Source organism: Oncorhynchus clarkii, chromosome 17, assembly GCF_045791955.1.
Source record: "Oncorhynchus clarkii lewisi isolate Uvic-CL-2024 chromosome 17, UVic_Ocla_1.0, whole genome shotgun sequence".
In the NCBI taxonomy this organism is placed as follows: Eukaryota; Metazoa; Chordata; class Actinopteri; order Salmoniformes; family Salmonidae; genus Oncorhynchus; species Oncorhynchus clarkii.
Genome location: NC_092163.1, coordinates 71,983,041 through 72,001,845, shown reverse-complemented (window position 1 = coordinate 72,001,845; position 18,805 = coordinate 71,983,041). Strand labels below are relative to the sequence as shown.

The 18,805-nt window shown below is 41.7% G+C and overlaps 1 protein-coding gene across 1 annotated transcript; it reads right to left on the bottom strand.

Annotated features, from left to right (window-relative positions):
• Positions 1 to 235: 235 nt before the first annotated feature.
• LOC139371358 (plakophilin-1-like) lies at positions 236 to 12,061 on the bottom strand. The gene is made up of 13 exons (XM_071111708.1): positions 11,779 to 12,061; positions 10,377 to 10,474; positions 8,903 to 9,408; positions 6,024 to 6,165; positions 5,731 to 5,938; positions 4,445 to 4,610; positions 3,950 to 4,067; positions 3,506 to 3,685; positions 3,137 to 3,307; positions 2,808 to 2,961; positions 2,316 to 2,502; positions 2,036 to 2,120; positions 236 to 1,260 (listed from the first exon to the last, which is right to left on the bottom strand). The coding sequence occupies exons 1-13, from the start codon at positions 11,969 to 11,971 to the stop codon at positions 1,186 to 1,188; spliced, it is 2,283 nt and encodes a 760-aa protein (XP_070967809.1). The 5' UTR covers positions 11,972 to 12,061; the 3' UTR covers positions 236 to 1,185.
• Positions 12,062 to 18,805: the final 6,744 nt, after the last annotated feature.

Below are 18,805 nucleotides of genomic sequence, written 5' to 3'. Positions count from 1 at the left end.
ACTGCCAATGGCTGTTAGAGTTGTGTTAAGTAAAGCATGCATTCACATCAGAAGTCCCTATGATATACTAGTGCATGTCCAGGAGGTATCACTACAGAAACAGGAGATCATAGGCTCTTATGATCATAGGCTCCTGCTCCTATGAGCCAAGACTCATGCAATGCTACTTACTGGTATCATCTTAGAAAACAGCACAGAAAAGCTAACAAGCATAAAGAGTTCTCATGAGCAAATGTTTGGAAAATATTCTTTATCCATTATCCAATGAGGTTGTACAAACAGAATAATAGCAAGTGTCTTTGGCGATACATACAATACATCATCTGAATTCAAATACACAGAGGTGACTAAAACAAACAAAAAACTCAATTCAGCCGTAGACAGAAAACTGACCGCAAGAAGCCCAAACAGATCAAATAAAAACGGAATAATTTCATACCTTGCTTATGTTTGTACACAATCAAATACTGTATGTCTCTCTATTATCCATGGGAATACTTGGGAACAGATTTCCAAAATAAAAAAATAAAAAAATGGTACAGTATTTTATGGGCAAAAAATGGAAAAAACAACAGTATATATTGGGAGATCTAAACCATACAGGCATGGACAAAAGGATACATGTATCAAAAATGATTTCAGTATGGCTGTACTATACAGAAGAACATAGTAGGTTAAACATTAGTGACAATCACAATTTTTTTTTTTTGTGATGTGCTTTGTGTATGCTGTGGCAACTGTTACTTAGTGGACTATTCTAGCTTATTAAATCTAATGAAATGAGTTACAACATCTGATCATTAGCTTTCAGTAGCTTTTGGGTAATCAACCATAATTGTCATGCAAGCTAAGGGGGCCTATTCAAGCAATCCCAGTAACCAGCCATTACCAAACAAGATCTACATGTTTACAATGCAAAAGAAAAACAAATTATTTCTAGCAAAAACAAGAGAGCCCAGAAACCCCCCAGAAATACAAGATTACTAACCTTTATACGGACGTAAAATGGATAAGACAATTTAACAAAACAGATGGACAATCTGACTAACTTTAATGTGTTTTGAAATCTAAAGTAAACATTTAGTAACCATATAAACTGGACACAGTCTGACATGTGCTGTAGTAGTTGTATAGTCCATAAGTACATTGGGAGGTGATGTGAGATCCATGCCAGCTGTCTTCTTGTTACTCAACGACCTGCACAGACCTGTGAGCCACGCTGGTGATGTCATTCACAAAGGAACCCTTATTCATCCCTTGCTGTAGGACAAATGATTAAATAGACATTAGAATCCCCCCCTTGATACAGATTGTTTTCCTAAATAATGTCATGGTAACAGTTTCTAGCTCACAGCAGGTTTCTCACTAAGTGAAACTGAAATGTCAAGCAACTGAGGTAAGAGAGCTAGGCAAAACTATGTTCAGTATCAGGTAAGCATTCAAATACAAGGGATAAGATGTCCTGCGTGAACAGATAAGAGTCTAACACTGTGGTGTGAACCTGCATCCTTAGATTCATTGGCTGTTCGATTGCAGCAGCTCTACAGCTCCTGTGTACATACCATTGTTCAGGTGTACTGTATACTGTATTCACCCATCAGACAGAACATAATCCCTCCATTCATTCTCCACTGTTGTCAAAAAATTCCTGATCGGGGCGTGGACTAGGTTCTTACTACTGAGGAAACAAATGGCACACCTCACTTAATACAGACAGATACCAGGGATCTCTACAGCTATAGAAACAGCAAGTAGAGACAACATCAGCCAGCCACACTGAGTCATCCTCCTCTGGGGAAGGAAGGGGTGGAAAGTGATCATAAAGACACCTATCTTTGTCCTGACTGAGCCAGCCTATTCAGATCCTCCTTTCCTTCAAGAGCTATTGCCTCCATTGCATTTTTCTCATTTTTCAAATGCATTGAAGTGTAAACTGATAGATAAAATGCAATAGCTCTCAACAAATAAAAAGGTACAGGGATATCCCATATTAGTATGACAGAATTTGTTTGAATTATAGGCTCTAAATTCTTACCTTTTTTAGGAAACTCTGTATGTCCTTCTCTGACCAGAGGCTGTAGAGGAGCACACCTGCAGCTTTGCTTGCCTTTGGGAAAAGCCTACCAAGAGAAAGAACAATCCCTGTAAGGCTGGAGTATTCTGAGCCATTAACCTCAAAGTCAAAGCTCTGTTATCTGGCTTCTTTGGAAAGTCCCCAAAGAGGCTGTCCACAATTGTTAGATTTTGCAAATGTTTTCTTTACATAGAGCAGATCTTGTACTTTTTTGTTATAAAATATAATGAGCAGGCCTTACCTGTTCTTGCTCAGGTCGTTGAGTGAGTTGACCAGGTTGTTGCTCAGCACGCGCTTCCCCAGCTCAGGCTCCTTCATCAGAAGACTGTGGCTGGTTTGGCACGCCATAGCCAGGGTGTCGTCAGACTCTGTCCCTTCCTTGGTCCATGAGCTGAGGATGCCAACCAGCTCTGGGAAGGTCTGTCGGGCTTCAAGACACACCCCATTAGGTCATTCACTTCCCGCAAACACACTCTATGAAGTGTTGCTAACTTGACAACAAGAACAAAATGTTAAAACGAACACAAACTCAGATCAGGTATAAATTAAATGTTTAATCCTCTCTTGTTTAATCCTCTCTGAAAATAGAAGTGGCAAAATTGTTTAGCTAACCTGACCCTGCTGGATGTTTGCTCTCAATGCAAACTAAACCATTATTGAAACAAGGTAGCCTAACATTCTAGGTTCCATCCATTTCACTATGAACATGGTTAAGATTGGTGTCCATGCTCACCCATGATGCTCTGAAGGCGTTGGTTCTTGGCTAGGTTTCCCACCAAAGCCACAGCAGTCTTCTGTAGGCTGGGGTTGGAGGATTGCAGCAGGGGAGAGATTTCAGGCAAGCCGTTCAGCTTCTGGACAATGGTCTGGCTCATCACTCTAGAAACCTGTGAACACAGAGATGAGGGTCTTATAACGGGGTCTATGAAGCGTTTCTAAAAAGTTTTTGGGAGGACCATGATTTGAATCGTTGTTTTTCTACACACATTTGGTGCATTTAAAATAATTTTTGTGTGAAAATAATTAATTAAATAAAGAGTAAAAATGCTGTGTCGTTCGTACAATGCCTTGGTTAGCGGTGAGGTTCTGCAGGGCTCCACAGCAGGCCTCCAGGGTGTCTTCTCTCTGGCTGGACCTCAGCAGAGACAGGTAACTCTGCATAGTCTTGGAGTGGAAGAGCCAGCCCGCTCCTTTAGGATGCTGTTCCTCCATCACGGGGTAGTCAAAGTGATTCTACAGGAGTGAACGTTAATCATCAGATTTTTTTAGGTGTTCAGATCTATGATGGAAGTTGATGTACACAACATTTGTGTGTTTTAAAACATTCAATACTGTGCAGTACACGATGATGTCATTCTGTATCTATGTACAGTTTCCACCCAACTCTCTCCTCTCTCCCTTGATGTCATTAGACCTATATGCCTGTCTCACCTCCTGCTCCTGGACCTTGCTGCTCTGTTGGCTGAAACAGCCGATGGGGCCGGTCTCAGCTGAGGCGTTGGCCCGGCTGATGGTCCCGGCCAGGGCAGTGATCCGGCTGAACAGGGCCGGGGCCTCACTCTCCAGCTGGAAGCTCAGGTTGTGCAGGACACAGACACAGTTCTCCACAGACTGGCACAAACAGAGGCAAAATAACTGGTTTGGTTAGTTTGCATTAATCTGTACCTACCATACACATATCCATAGTATTATTCTTCAAACATCAAGTTAAAAAGTAGGTATCAAGTAAACGTAAGCAATGGAGAAAATGTATCCCATAAAATTTTCACATGCAGGTATAACTTATATTATTTGGAATTCTGAAGAATGGCATTCCATAAATGCATCAACACTTGTTTCAACGTTATTTTAAGATATTTAATGTTGCACGCCCACCTTGTCATCTGGCCTCTCTGATGCTACACACTCCTGGACGTAACTGCCCAGAGAGTCGATGAGGCCTCGACAGTTACGCATGGCCTGCCTGTTGCTTTGCGTCGCACAGCTCAGATTTCTGTTGGAAAAGTAGTATTGTCATGCATCAGGTAAAGGCAGGTCAGCATTGTGTAGTCTGACAGTGGAGACATGACAGACTAGAACAAAACCGTACTTTATCGTCCATTTGTGCCATTCACCCAATCCTCTGAGACAGCACCGACAAGTTGTTGGCTGGGAGCAGTCTAGAGTAGGCTACTGGTTCAGTCAGTGCAGTGCCCCTGGAGCAATTTTGGTTAAGTACCTTGCTCAAAGGCGCAACAGCAGTAAATAGTAGATACTCCTCCACTTGCCAGTTCATAAGTTTGTCTTTGTAACCTCTGGGCTAACTGATAGTATACAGTAGATCTGTGCAGTGTGCACCCCTGGTCTACAGTATTGATCGATGTGTCTCACCGTAGACATGCTGTAGCATGGTAGAAGACCTCTGGGTCCAGGTTCTTGTTGGTCTCATCTACTCCTCCTGTGTAAGGTACTACCACAGTCTCAGTCAGAACAGGCAGAGCGCTACGCACAAGCTCTGGCTTCAGACTGTCTGCAGACGACAGGTTCCAAAGGAGACCTGGAGAGACAGGACAAAGTTCAGAACTTCTGAGTTCAGTGGCAGTAGAAACAGCAGTTGTTCAAATATCTGATTACCTCTAATGCTACTACTGTGACATGATCATGGATCTTAGCCAGCTCAACTCAAACACAAAAATTCAACAAAAGCAATACTAGTTAGCCACACAGTGCACTTTGATCAAACTGTCATGACACGGGCATGGCATGTACTTTTTAATGCATAACTAGGAGAGAGAACAAAAACAGGCAATCCCTGTGAGTCTCCAGGACCAGGGTTGACAGACAATGTGAGGTGTTTCAGTGCAATCTACTACATCTCTGTAATTGTCACTGTACAGCATAGACACTGTAGCTACGTCCTGTTGCTAGTCAAGAAACCAGGGTAAATATTTGATAGCATTAGAGCCAATTTATAGAGCACAGCTTCAGGAAGACAGAACAATAGAGAGCAGGATGCTCTATCCTCCAGAACAGACTACTGTGAGACATCTCACACATCAAGTTTCTCTGGTACAACAGCACACGATAGATCATTTGTGTGACTGACAGCAAGAACTGATTAGGATTAAGGTGACAGGGTTTAGTGAGTGTTTCCCTGTGCTTTATGGCATGAATGCACTTAAAGCAGAAATTAGCAGTTGAAACAATAACAAAGCGTACTTCCCACCCCTGTTTCGGTAAAAAGCAGAGGGATGGGCTGGGAAATTACGACCAAAATAATAGACATAATAGAGCTATGGATACAAGGACTGTTTTAACTATGTTTTGAGGCTATATAGTGATTGTTTTACTTTGTTCACAAACACTGGAGTAAAACAAGCATGCATTTTTGGTTATGATAAGGTACGACAGTTGAACTAAGCTCATGACGCATCTATAAGTTATATTCTTCATGAATCAAAGGTATATCATTCATTTAGATGTCCAAAAATGGATGCAGAAAATGCAGATTGCCCCTTCAATTTAAATATGCACATTTTGGCATCAGAAAGCAACACAAGCGTGTTTCATAACCGCTTGCATTCACACACTGGTGCATATGTCTGCCAACTGTCAACTGTCTATGATGTCACTAGACAGAGAAGTGTTGAGTATAGAAAGAGAACAGTCGTCTGTACCTGTGAGTTGTTTCTGTGTCTCGGTAGAGTCTGTGTCTCGGAGCAGGGCCAGGGACTCAGTGATGCCCCCACAGCGCTGGACCTCCTCCTTGTTGCCCGCATCTTTAAAGGCAAGGTTCCGCAGTGCGGCCGAGGCTGTCTGTTGGACCTGGGGACTGGGACTCCTCAGCAGGTTCACCAGAGGAGGGATCCCTTTGAGCCGCAACACCTGAGAGACAGGTAAAGCTGTTAGAAGTTCTAACAGGACAGTGTTGTTGAGTCCGGGTCCTGGAGACCCACGTCTGTGTCCTCACCTCCTGCTTGGCCTTTTCCTCGGAGTAGGTAGAGTGTTGGATGAATGAGGCGCCATAGTGCTGGTAGTTCACATCTCCACTGGACAGGTACTGCACCGCCTCCGCCATGGTAATATCAGCAAGCTGGCCATAATCATTCATCCTGTTGGGAAACCCCATATAGGTACACTACATGACCAAAAGTATGTGGACACCTGCTCGAACATCTCATTCCCAAAATCATGGGCATTAATATGGAGTTGGTCCCCCCTTACTGCTATAACAGCCTCCACTCTTCCGGGAGGGCTTTCCACTAGATGTTAGAACATTGCTGCAGGGATTGGCTTCCATTCCAACGGACACATCTGGGTTTAGCGGATGCCAGGAGAACGCAACCTGCATTAGTGAGGATCAGACACTGACAATGGGCAATTAGGCCTGGCTCGCGGTCAACCTTCTAATTCAACCAAAAGGTGTTAGATGGGATTGAGGTCAGGGCTCTGTGCAGGCCAGTCAAGTTATTCCACACCGATCGACAAACTATTTCTGTATGGCCCCCACTTTGTGCACAGGGTTATTGTCATGCTTAAACAGGAACGGGCCTTTCCCAAACGGTTGCCACAAAGTTGGTAGTACAGAATCATCTAGAATGTCAATGTATGCTGTAGCGTTACGATTTCCCTTCACTGGAACTAACGGGCCTCTCCCGAACCATGAAAAACAGCCCCAGACCATGATTCCTCCTCCACCAAACTTGACAGTTGGCACTAACCATTGGGGCAGGTAGAGTTCTCCTGGCATCCGCCAAACCCAGATTCATCCGTTGAACTGCCAGATGGTGAAGCGTGATTCACCCCTCCAGAGAATGCGTTTCCACTTCTCCAGTCAAATGGCAGTGAGCTTTACACTACTCCAGCCGATGCCTGGCATTGCATATGGGATCTTAGGTTTGTGTATGGCTGCTCGGCCATGGAAACCCATTTCATGATGTTCCTGATGGACAGTTCTTGTGCTGACGTTGCTTCCAGAAGCAGTTTGGAACTTGGTAGCGAGTTTTGCAATTGAGGACAGACAATTTCTACGTGCTACACGCTTTAGCTACCGGCGGTCCTGTTCTGTGAACTTGTATGAACTACCACTTCGCGACTGAGCCGTAGTTGCTCCTAGACATTTCCACTTCAAAAGAACAGCTCTTACAGTTGAATGGGGCAGCTCTAGCAGGGCAGACATTTGATGAACTGACTTGTTGGAAAGGTGGCATTGAAAGTCAATGAGCTCATTCTACTGCCAATGTTTGTCTATGGAGATTGCATGGCTGTGTGCTTGATTTTATACACCTGTCAGCAAAGGGTGTGGCTGAAATAGCCAAATTCACTAATTTGAAGGGGTGTCCAGATACGTTTGTCTATACGGTGCATTCAGAAAGTATTTAGACCACTTTTTCCACATTTTGTTACGCTACAGCCTTATCCTAAAAAGTATTTTAAAAATTGTTTTTCTCACCAATCTACACAGAATACCCCACAATGAAAAAGCGAAAAGAGGTTATTAGATTAAAAAAAACAAAATGTATAAAAATAAAAAATGAAATATTTTATTTACATAATTATTCATACCCTTTGCTATGACACTTGAAATTGAGCTCAGATGCATCTTGTTTCCATTGATCATCCTTGAGATGTTTCTACAACTTGATTGGAGTCCACCTGTGGTAAATTCAATTGATTGGATATATTTTGGAAAGGCACACACCTGTCTATATAAAAGGTCCCTTAGCTGACAGTGCATGTCAGAGCAAAAACCAAGCCATGAGGTTGAAGAAACTGTCCATAGAGCTCCGAGACAGGATTGTGTCGAGGCACAGACCCGGGAAAGGGTAACAAAACAGTTCTGTAGCATTGAAGGTCCCCAAGAACACAGTGGCCTCCATCATTCTTAAATGAAAGAAGTTTGCAACCACCAAGATACATCCTAAAGCTGTACGCCAGTCCAAACTGAGCAATCGGGGGAGAAGGGTCTTGGTCAGGGAGGTAACCAAGAACCCGATGGTCAGTCTGACAGAGCTCCAGAGTTCCTCTGTGGAGATGGTTGTCCTTCTGGAAGATTCTCCCATCTCTGCAGCATTCCACCAATCAGGCATTTATGGTAAACTGGCCAGATGGAAGCCACTCCTCAGTAAAAGGCACATGACAGCCCACTTGGAGTTTGCTAAAGGGATGTTTTTCAGGGACTGCGAGACTAGTCAGGATTGAGGGAAAGATCTATGGAGCAAAGTACAGAGAGATCCATGATGAAAACCTGCTCCAGAGCACTGAGGATCTCAGACTGCGGCGAAGATTCACCTTCCAACAGGACAACGACCCTAAGCACACAGCCAAGACAACGCAGGAGTGGCTTCGGTGACAAGTCTCTGAATGTCCTTGAGTGGTCTAGACAGAACCCGGACTTGAACCCGATCGAACATCACTGGAGAGACCTGAAAATAACTGTGCAGCGTCACTCCCCATCCAACCTGACAAAGCTTGAGCGGATCTGCAGGGAAGAATGGGAGAAACTCCCCAAATACAGGTGTGCCAAGCTTGTAGCATCATACCCAAGAAGACTCAAGGTTGTAATCGCTGCCAAAGGTGAATCAACAAATGTGATATTTCTAAAAACCTGTTATTGCTTTGTCATTATGGGGTCTTGTTTGTAGATTGATGAGGGGGAAAAAACAATTTAATGCATTTTAGAATAAGGCTGTAGCGTAACAAAATGTGGAAAAAGTCAAGGGGTCTGAATACTTTCTGATTGCACTGTATAGTGTTTCAACAGCTGTTCAGAAACATTTGAAAATCAACTCATCATCAAACCCCAAAGCAGCATTTACACAATATCTCAAATTCACTCATTCCACTCACCCTGCTTCAATCTTGCTCTTGACCACTGATATCTTGGGCTCGGCCATGGAGGGGTTCGATGGTGCCCTCTCAATACGAGTTTGGCTGCTGGTAATCTGGCCGCTGCTTTTCGTCTGACGGGTGCCAATCAACTGGCTGTGCCTTTTCTGCACATCGTTGCTGTTGACAATGACCTGAGAGGGGCCATTGCCATTGGAGATGAACTGGCTGTTACCCCTCTCAGTAAGGAAGAAGCTGGATCTGTTGGATTGGAGCTGCCGGGCGGGGGCTGAGGACTGAAACTGCTGTAGGGCTGAAGCCGGGGCCTGGGCAGGGCGCTGTGTGGTGGTGGGGAAGGGGAAGGGGTCCGCATCAGGCACACTGCGGCTGCTGTTGCGCTGACCCCTGGCTATGGGGGGACTGAGAGGTAATCGTCTCTCCCACTGGCTGGAGCTGCTCATGTTTCTCTGAACAGTAGATCCCTTGGAGGACAGTACCATTCGCTTGGTGCTCTGCTCATGGCTAAGCTGCAGAATAAAGTTATTTTAGTAAATGCTAGCAGACACTTTGGAATCAGGAACACTTTCACCAGCACCTGGCAGCAAGTAGCGTAGCTGTTAAGAGCGTTGGACCAGTAACCGAAAGGTCACTGGTTTGAATCCACCTCCCTGAGGTGAAAAATAAATAAATCCATTGATGTGCCCTTGAGCAAGGCACTTAACCCTAATTGCTATGGGTATGAGTGTCTGCAAAATGACAACAGTGTAAATGTAGCACTTACAACTTCATTTGAAAATCATAATATACACAAGGTGGCCCACTGTGAGTGAAGATAAATATAATGTACTGCATATAATCAATCTATTGTTATTGATAACTATTGATTTGTCTAATTGGCAGAGGGCAGTGGGAAACCAGAAACTCCAAAGCTGGTTGGAAACTTGGCTTGGACCAGAGTTCAGTTCAGAGTACTCATAATGCCTCATCTATGTGAAAGTACATGATTAAGACAGAGGTGTGTGTTACAACAATGAGTCAGATGCCACTATGAGAGGATGACTCTCTCTGGAGTTGTGCTGGAGGGAGAGCTGCTTGGAAAGAGCAATATTCCCCATTCTTCTGGTGACTGGGCAGAAACTCACATGTTGACTCCCAGTCCTGTGGTTAGTCAGTCATCTGTAACACCTGCTTCTACCTGACTACACTCATGACATAATGTTCACATAAATCTAGTAGCTGGTCACAGTGGATACAGTTCTGGGTTCCGAGATTAGTCTCAGACAGACTACCCCATCACGATGGCATTGCTTTCATATTAAAAGCCATCACTCATTAGGAAATAATTTTATGAGATGAATACTGATGCTCACTATAGTATCCAAACTGTATACTGTTAAATACAACTGATAAACCTAGTACAGTTATCAAATCATGGGGCAATGTATTCTATCTTCAAATGTATGTGATGTGAAAATTAAAATGAAAAGCTTCATACCGTTCTTGAGAGGCCATTTGTACCATTCGAGAAGACAATTCCATTGGGACTGGTAGGTGACTTAATGGAGTCAGTGAATACGCTGACATACATAGGACCTGTGGAGAGAAACATGGGAGATCCTAAATGACTCTTAAAAGCTGTGTAAATATGAGTTATCACAGTAAAATATTGGGTGTAACACTCTTAATTAATTTGATTTTTTTACGTGACTGAATAGACGCCAAGAAGCAAGTCTCCAAGCCGTAATGATTCATGTTAATGCATGTGAAAACTTAAATTGTCTGTGTGAACTGTTAACCCGCCGTTCAGGGGCGGGTTCTACTAAGCTAACAAATGGAATTGTTTTAAGATAGTCTCATTTAGCTATTTGATTTTTAGGACACATTTAGGTATATATATATAGTATTTTTGTATTTTTTATTTAATCTTTATTTAACTAGGCAAGTCAGTTAAGAACAAATTCTTATTTACAATGACGGCCTACCCCGGCCAAACCTAGACTACACTGGGCCAATTGTGCCCCGCCCTATAAGACTCCCAATCACAGCCAGATGTGATGTTCCAGTCCCTGGATTCAAACCAGGGACTGCAGTGACGCCTCTTGCACTGAGATGCAGTGCCTTAGACTGCTGTCATCAAGGCAAAGGGTGGTTACTTTGAAGAATCTAAAATCTAAAATCTATTTAGATTTGTTAAACGCTTTTTTGGTGATTCCATGTGTGATATTTCATAGTTTTGATGTCTTCACTATTATTCTACAATGTAGAAAATAGTTTTAAAAAATAAGAAAAACCCTTGAATGAGTAGGTGTGTCCAAACTTTTGACTGGTACTGTATATTTTTTTTAAATATAATATTTATTTTGGCCTTTACTAGTATATCGCATAGAAACGCAGTAAATAGCACATTAATAAATAGCAAAACAGAGAGTCAAAATGTTTTATCATAAGGAGGTTTTGAAGTGTCTGTCCTATATCTAGGAGTTATAAGAAAGCTCAATAAATATTTTTTCATTTGTATGAGTCCCGTTACACTAGTGTGACACTCCCCTTTCCATAGTGGGATCATATTTCGATGGCCTAACCGTTCTGATGCTAGAGACATTTTCGCGAGAAGACAGATTTTCGGGATGTGACAGCATAGACTGTCCTTTAGCCTATGCTTACTATATTAAAATGACACATGTTGCACTTTGTTTACTTAACAGAGTTAACAACAGTGGAGTTAATGACATCTAATGTATGTTTTTTTTTTATTTACTCATTAATAAATCATTAACAACAATGCAAATCTAATGGGGGTAAGTCAGAACATTAAACCATAACCTGATTAGGCTTTAGGTCAAATAAAATAGCATACAAATAACGTAATACGTTTTTATTCTAATAATGATGCTTACTCGTTGGCGACTTCGTTGGCGACGATAAAGATCCATTTTTACTGTACTTCGACTTGCCCCTCTTAATGGTTTGCACCTGATCCAAGACACGCTGCTGTTTGGACCTAAGTTTGTTATCGGACGGCAAAGCAAGAGATGTCTCCTCCACATTTCCAATGGATATGGCCGATTTCAACGGGTCCATTGTCATCATGAAGGTCTGTTTCCAGTTGTAAATCCAAAGTGTTATGGTTCGTAGCCTACTATACCTTGCTCCATACAGGTGGCGTTTGTACAGGCAATCTAATATATGAAATGCGCACGATTGCCCAGCCCTCAACAATGAACCACGCCCATTATAAGTAATATGTGTCTGGTGTGTCTGATATGAATGTTCATATTACTAGTAATGATTGGTCTTCCTGTGCAGCTACTGTCCAGTGATTATTTCGAAGACTATAAAATGTAAATTACTCAAACCCGTATTAAGTCAGTGCTCAGAACCATCATAGCCTGCTCTGACAGGTAGCCTACTTCTTCTCAGACATTCCAGCTAAGCTCATGTCATGTAGCCACTGAGGGAGCTGCGGAATCCTTTCAAAACCTCTTTGGGATTGTCTACCTCTCCGGCACATGCTTTTTGACCCAGTGGCCTCATGGGTGTAATTATATTCATATTTTTAAGAATTTCATAATAATAAACATTTCAAAAAAGCTGCGAGTCAAACGGTTTTGTTATATTTCAGTCTTCTGTGATGTATATAAAGTGTAATATTGGGATGCAAACTCAAAATGTAATGCATTTCAACTCTACATCTGACATTGTACAGATGTCTTATTTTTTAAGCCCATAACCATGTGTGTGAGGAGTATATTTTTGTTCCAAAATAGATTGGTTTAAGACGGCCAATAATCACTCAGTGTGAACTTGATTTAGCCACTGCAGTAAAATTGACCTCTGATGATCATTGACCTATTGTTTTGTATTTTCTTGTGTGCAAATATTTTTTACATATTTTACCCTACAGCACTGTTTCAAATGTTTAAAAGAAATACAGCTTGAATGACCCTACAGTTGTAGGCCTATAACAATAAAATAATAAAATGTTGAGATTAAAATCACTGTATTGGTGAATTGCATACAAGGTCCAACTGAAGTGTAACTTCCGCTTTTAACCCAACCCCCCCGAAAGACATACAATACAGTGTCTTCAAAAGTATTCACATCCCTTGACATTTTCCCCATGTTGTTGTGTCACAGCCTGATTTTAAAATGGATAACATGTTGTTGTGTCACAGCCTGATTTTAAAATGGATAACATGTTGTTGTGTCACAGCCTGATTTTAAAATGGATAACATGTTGTTGTGTCACAGCCTGATTTTAAAATGGATAACATGTTGTTGTGTCACAGCCTGATTTTAAAATGGATAACATGTTGTTGTGTTACAGCCTGATTTTAAAATGGATAACATTTTGTTGTGTCACAGCCTGATTTTAAAATGGATAAAATTTTGTTCTGTCACAGCCTGATTTTAAAATGGATAACATGTTGATTTTGTGTCACTGGCCTACACACAATACCCCATAATGTCAAGGTGGAATTATGTTTTTAGAAATGTTTACAAATTAATAAAACATTTAAAGCTGAAATGTCTTGAGTCAATAAGTATTCAACCCTTTTGTTATGGGAAGCCTAAATAAGTTCAGGAGTAAAGATGTGCTTAACAAGTCACATAAGTAGTTGCATGGATTCACTGTGTGCAATAATAGTGTTTAATGTGATTTTGGAATGACTACCTCATCTCTGTACCCACATACACATACAATTATCTGTAAGGTCCCTCAGTCGAGCAGTCAATTTCAAACACAGATTCAACCACAAAGACCAGGGATGTTTTCCAATGCCTCGCAAAGGGCACCTATTGGTAGATGGGTAAAAAATAAAAAGGCATTGAATATCCCTTTGAGCATGAAGTTATTTATTACACTTTAATGGTGTATGAATACACCCAGTCACTTCAAAGATACAGTCATCCTTCCTAACTCAGTTGCCGGAGAGGAAGGAAACTGCTTAGGGATTTCATCATGAGGCCAATGATAACTTAAAAACAGTTACGGAGTTTATTGCTGTGATAGGAGAAAACTGAGGAAGGATCAACCACATTGTAGTTACTCCACAATACTAACCTACATTATAATTGAAAAGAAGGAAGCATGTACAGAATAAAAAAATATTCCAAAACATGCATCCTGTTTGCAATAAGGCACTAAAGTAAATCTGCAAAAAATGTGGCAAAAAAATGTACTTTATGTACTGAGTACAAAGCGTTAGGGTTGGGGAAAATCCTACACAACACATTACTGAAAACCCCAATTCATATTTTCAAGCATGGTGGTGGCTGCATCATATTATGGGTATGCTTGTCATCGGCATGGACTAGGGAGTTTTTTAGGATAAAAATAAACGAAATAAAGCTAAGCAAAGGCAAAATCCTAGAGGAAAACCTGGTTCAGTCTGCTTTCCACCAGACACTAAGAGACAAATTCCCCTTTCAGCAGGACAATAACCTAAAGTCCAAATATGCGCTGGAGTTGCTTACCAATACAACATGGAATGTTCTTGAGTGGTCTCGTTAGTTTTGAATTAAACCGGCTTGAAAATCTATGGCAAGACATGAAAATGTCTGTCTAGCAATAATCAACAACAAACTTGACAGAGCTTGAAGAATTCTAAAAATAATAATGTTCAAATATTGTACAATTCAAGTGTGCAAATCTCTTAGAGTCTTACCCAGAAAGACTCACAGATGTAATCGCATCCAAATCCTAATATGTATTGACCCAGGGTTGTGAATACGTATGTAAATGAGATATTTCTCAAATGTTTTCACTTCGTCATTATGAGGTATTGTGTGTAGATGGGTGAAAAACATCTATTTAATCCACTTTGAATTCAGGCCGTAACACAACAAAATGTGAAATAAGTCAAGGGGTATGAATACGGACTGAAGGCACTGTATACATATACGTGTTCATATTATTTTATTGTTTTTGAGGTATGGGAGTCTGCCAGACTAGGCCCTGGGATCTGTTGTTGTGATAATAACAATATGCTCAATAATAACATTTGATAAATACAATTGCTGAATTCACCATGGTGATCACTACATTCATCATAATACCAACATCCATGACGAACTGTGATTTCCACACCAGACCAGAGGCTAGACAGTTGAGTCACCATGGCAGGTAGCCAAGTGGTTAGAGCGTTGGGCCAGTAATTGAAAGATTGATGGATTGAATCCCTGAGCTGACAAGTTAAAGAAATCTGTCATTTTGCCCCTGAACAAGGCAGTTAACCCACTGTTCCCCTGAACAAGGCAGTTAACCCACTGTTCCCCTGAACAAGGCAGTTAACCCACTGTTCCCCGGTAGGCCGTCATTGTAAATAAGAATTTGTTCTTAACTGACTTGCCTAGTTCTCCATTTTGAAGAATAATAGCCGTAAGAATACCCTGGGAAAATACCAAGACCGTTTAATTAAATTGTCAGATTTGATGGTGTTAACCCGGCCGCTCATCATCATTGTAAAAAATGCACTGGTGTAGACAGAAACAACAAGCACCACACCCATGGGTATTGGCATAGCTTGGCACCACAGTCAAAGTTACAGCTTTTGGTGGCGTCCAACCTACACTTGGCAATCTGCACCAAGCATTCATTTCCCATTTTGGTGAACCCTTAGATGGAATTAGGTGTTGATGTTCAGGCATGTTTAAAGATTCGTTAGAGCAGAGTTTTACTTTTGTATTGAAGTCACAGAACTTCTGTCATTCATCATGCTTTCAATACAGACTAACAGTTTGTAGTTTACAAAAGTCAGCAGTAGACCTAGGCTACATTACTATTACATTATAATCAAAACCCAATGACAATGTAAAGAAGGGCAGACAACAAATACTATTTAAATAATGGAAGTGACTGTACAAACTTAATAATGGCATTCATTATCTAGATTTCACTTGACATTTAAATGTCCTGTTTAAGTGCATTTCCTCCAAAGACTACACCACAGATAGGATACATCACATGGTTCATAATTGAAATATGGATCACCTTACATTCCCAATTTGTTTAGATTTGAATGTGATTGCAATCCACAGATGGTCAGTATCTGTTGGCTACTGTACATGTGCAGCATTGCTCTCTAGTGGTGAACAAGAGACACATGTAGAAATGGAGAGATCTTCATACTGCATGATCAATCAATCATTCACATTTATTCAGAGAGCAGATGTCACAAAAGTGCAATACGGAAAACCCAGCCTAAAACCCCGAACAGCAAACAATGCAGATGCATCACTCTGAATTTACATTTAGGTCACAGTCTTGAAGGAGTTCCCACATATGCTGAGCACTTGTTGGCTGCTTTTCCTTCACTCTGCACGCTTGTGTACCTGAACATCCCTAATGACCTTTAGTGCGAGGAGCTTGGGAGTTGTTGGCAACAGAGAATGGGTGCGTCTTGACATTAAGCTCTGTACAGGACTGCTGCCGAAACCCTCTGTGGGAGAATTTCTCCACGCCAAAATGGCTTGCCACACATCTGTGCCTTCCTTCATAGCCTGTGATGAGAGTCTTTGCTATTTTCACTGCTGACTCCACCTTATCATTACTCTGACTGTGGTAGGGTGAGGAGGTCACATGATGGAAGTCCCAGGCTTTTGCAAACAAAGCAAAGTCTTGACTCGTGAAATGTGGCCCATTATTCGTAACTCCACCACTGTCAGGTATGCCATATATGCTAAACTGCTGCGTACAACAGTTGATGATGTAATCGGCAGTTGTGTCAATCACTTTCTCCACCTCCCAAAAATCTGAATTGGAGTCCACTTCAATCAGAAAAGGAACGCTCTTGACTGTGAACAGATCCATTCCCACTTTAGACCAAGGATGTGTTGGTACGTCATGTACCTTTTGCTGCTTTCGTAGATTTGCATTACATATGTTGCACACAGCCACAAAATGTTTGATTTATTGGGTCATGTTGGGACAGAATACTGAGTCAGTAGCTTTCCTGAGACTGACTTTGGCCCCTGAGTGCCCTGCATGGATATGAGAGAGAACTTTTGTAGACAACCTCTTCCTGCATTGTGAGTTTGTCTCTGTATGTTCAGTAGTCCCTTACCAGGATGGGTGTACTCTTTCTTGTGTCCGGCCAGCCTCTCAGGATAAAAGACTGACGTCTTAAGTCTTGTCCTCTGCTGAATGAGCTTTAATAGCATCCCGTGTCTGTGGGGTGTCTGCGGGGAGATGTTTTGATCAGTAACATGGTTCATATCTTCAAACTCAGCCTGTAGAGCATTTACAGTCTCATTTGACCGATATTGCGGCTGAATAATTGTTGGTAGTGCTGCTGTAGACAAGAAATCTGTAATGTGAAGCTCTACTTTCTTGTATACGACCTGTAGTTGATAACGCTGAAGCTTTAGCGTCATCCTTTGAAGTCGCTTCGGGGCAGACAGAATAGTTTTTTTTTAATATAACCTCAAGTGGCTTGTGATCAGTGTGCACTGTGATAAAGTCCCTACCATGGAGGTATTGATCAAAACGGTCACAGACGAACACCATGGCACTTTAGGCATATCCTTGATCCATGAGTGTCAATGTCCTTGAAGCAAATGCAATGGGCTGCGCCTTCTGCATGAACACTGCCCCTAGGCCTTTGTCACTTGCATCACATTGTAGGGTTACTTCCTCAGAGAGGTCAAAGTTCCTCAGTATTGGTTTGGTTGTTTACCAATTTTTTGATTTTCTCCAATGCATCATCATGTTGAGGAAGCCATGCCCACAGCACATCTTTATTGGTCAGCCGACGCAATGGCTCATGTCGGGGTAGGTTCCTTGTCAATCATTGGCTTATTGGTGAAATCAGCAGTCAGACAATATCTTCTTTACGTAAATCAATCAAACCTTTATTAATGCAATTGCAGACAGAAGTTGACAATGGAAACACAGCATGAATGTTTCAGAGTAAGTTCTGCAACCAACCAAAAGGTGCAGCTGATTATATACCTGTGATCACTTCCCTGATGGTGAGATCATCTACGTCAGTGTATTTGTGCAGCAATAAGCTGAGGCTACCTTATGAGGTAACCTAGTACAGTAGCTTCTCTGAATTCATTAGCATTGTCCACTGTCACACAAGATCAAAATGTCAAAACCAGACAGTGTTTACTTCTCAGCTCTTTACCTAGTTCTGGTCTGACTCATACCTAGCCTGCAGGCACGTTCTTGCAACAGCTAGAGCATAACCACAAAGACTAATATAGATGGCTTGTGCAACATATACAGTGCCTTGCGAAAGTATTCGGCCCCCTTGAACTTTGCGACCTTTTGCCACATTTCAGGCTTGTATTTTTTTGTGAAGAATCAACAACAAGTGGGACACAATCATGAAGTGGAACGACATTTATTGGATATTTAAAACTTTTTTAACAAATCAAAAACTGAAAAATTGGGCGTGCAAAATTATTCAGCCCCTTTCCTTTCAGTGCAGCAAACTCTCTCCAGAAGTTCAGTGAGGATCTCTGAATGGTCCAATGTTGACCTAAATGACTAATTATGATAAATACAATCCACCTGTGTGTAATCAAGTCTCCGTATAAATGCACCTGCACTGTGATAGTCTCAGAGGTCCGTTAAAAGCGCAGAGAGCATCATGAAGAACAAGGAACACACCAGGCAGGTCCGAGATACTGTTGTGAAGAAGTTTAAAGCCGGATTTGGATACAAAAAGATTTCCCAAGCTTTAAACATCCCAAGGAGCACTGTGCAAGCGATAATATTGAAATGGAAGGAGTATCAGACCACTGCAAATCTACCAAGACCTGGCCGTCCCTCTAAACTTTCAGCTCATACAAGGAGAAGACTGATCAGAGATGCAGCCAAGAGGCCCATGATCACTCTGGATGAACTGCAGAGATCTACAGCTGAGGTGGGAGACTCTGTCCATAGGACAACAATCAGTCGTATATTGCACAAAT

Bases quoted from the DNA above. Each gene is read 5' to 3' on its own strand.
- LOC139371358 (XM_071111708.1), bottom strand. From the start codon at position 11,971: ATGATGACAATGGACCCGTTGAAATCGGCCATATCCATTGGAAATGTG. The intron at 10,475-11,778 runs GTAAGCATCATT...TTCTCTCCACAG, and splicing joins GCCAACGAAGTCGCCAACGA to GTCCTATGTATGTCAGCGTA. The intron at 2,962-3,136 runs GTACGAACGACA...CTGTGTTCACAG, and splicing joins TCACCGCTAACCAAGGCATT to GTTTCTAGAGTGATGAGCCA.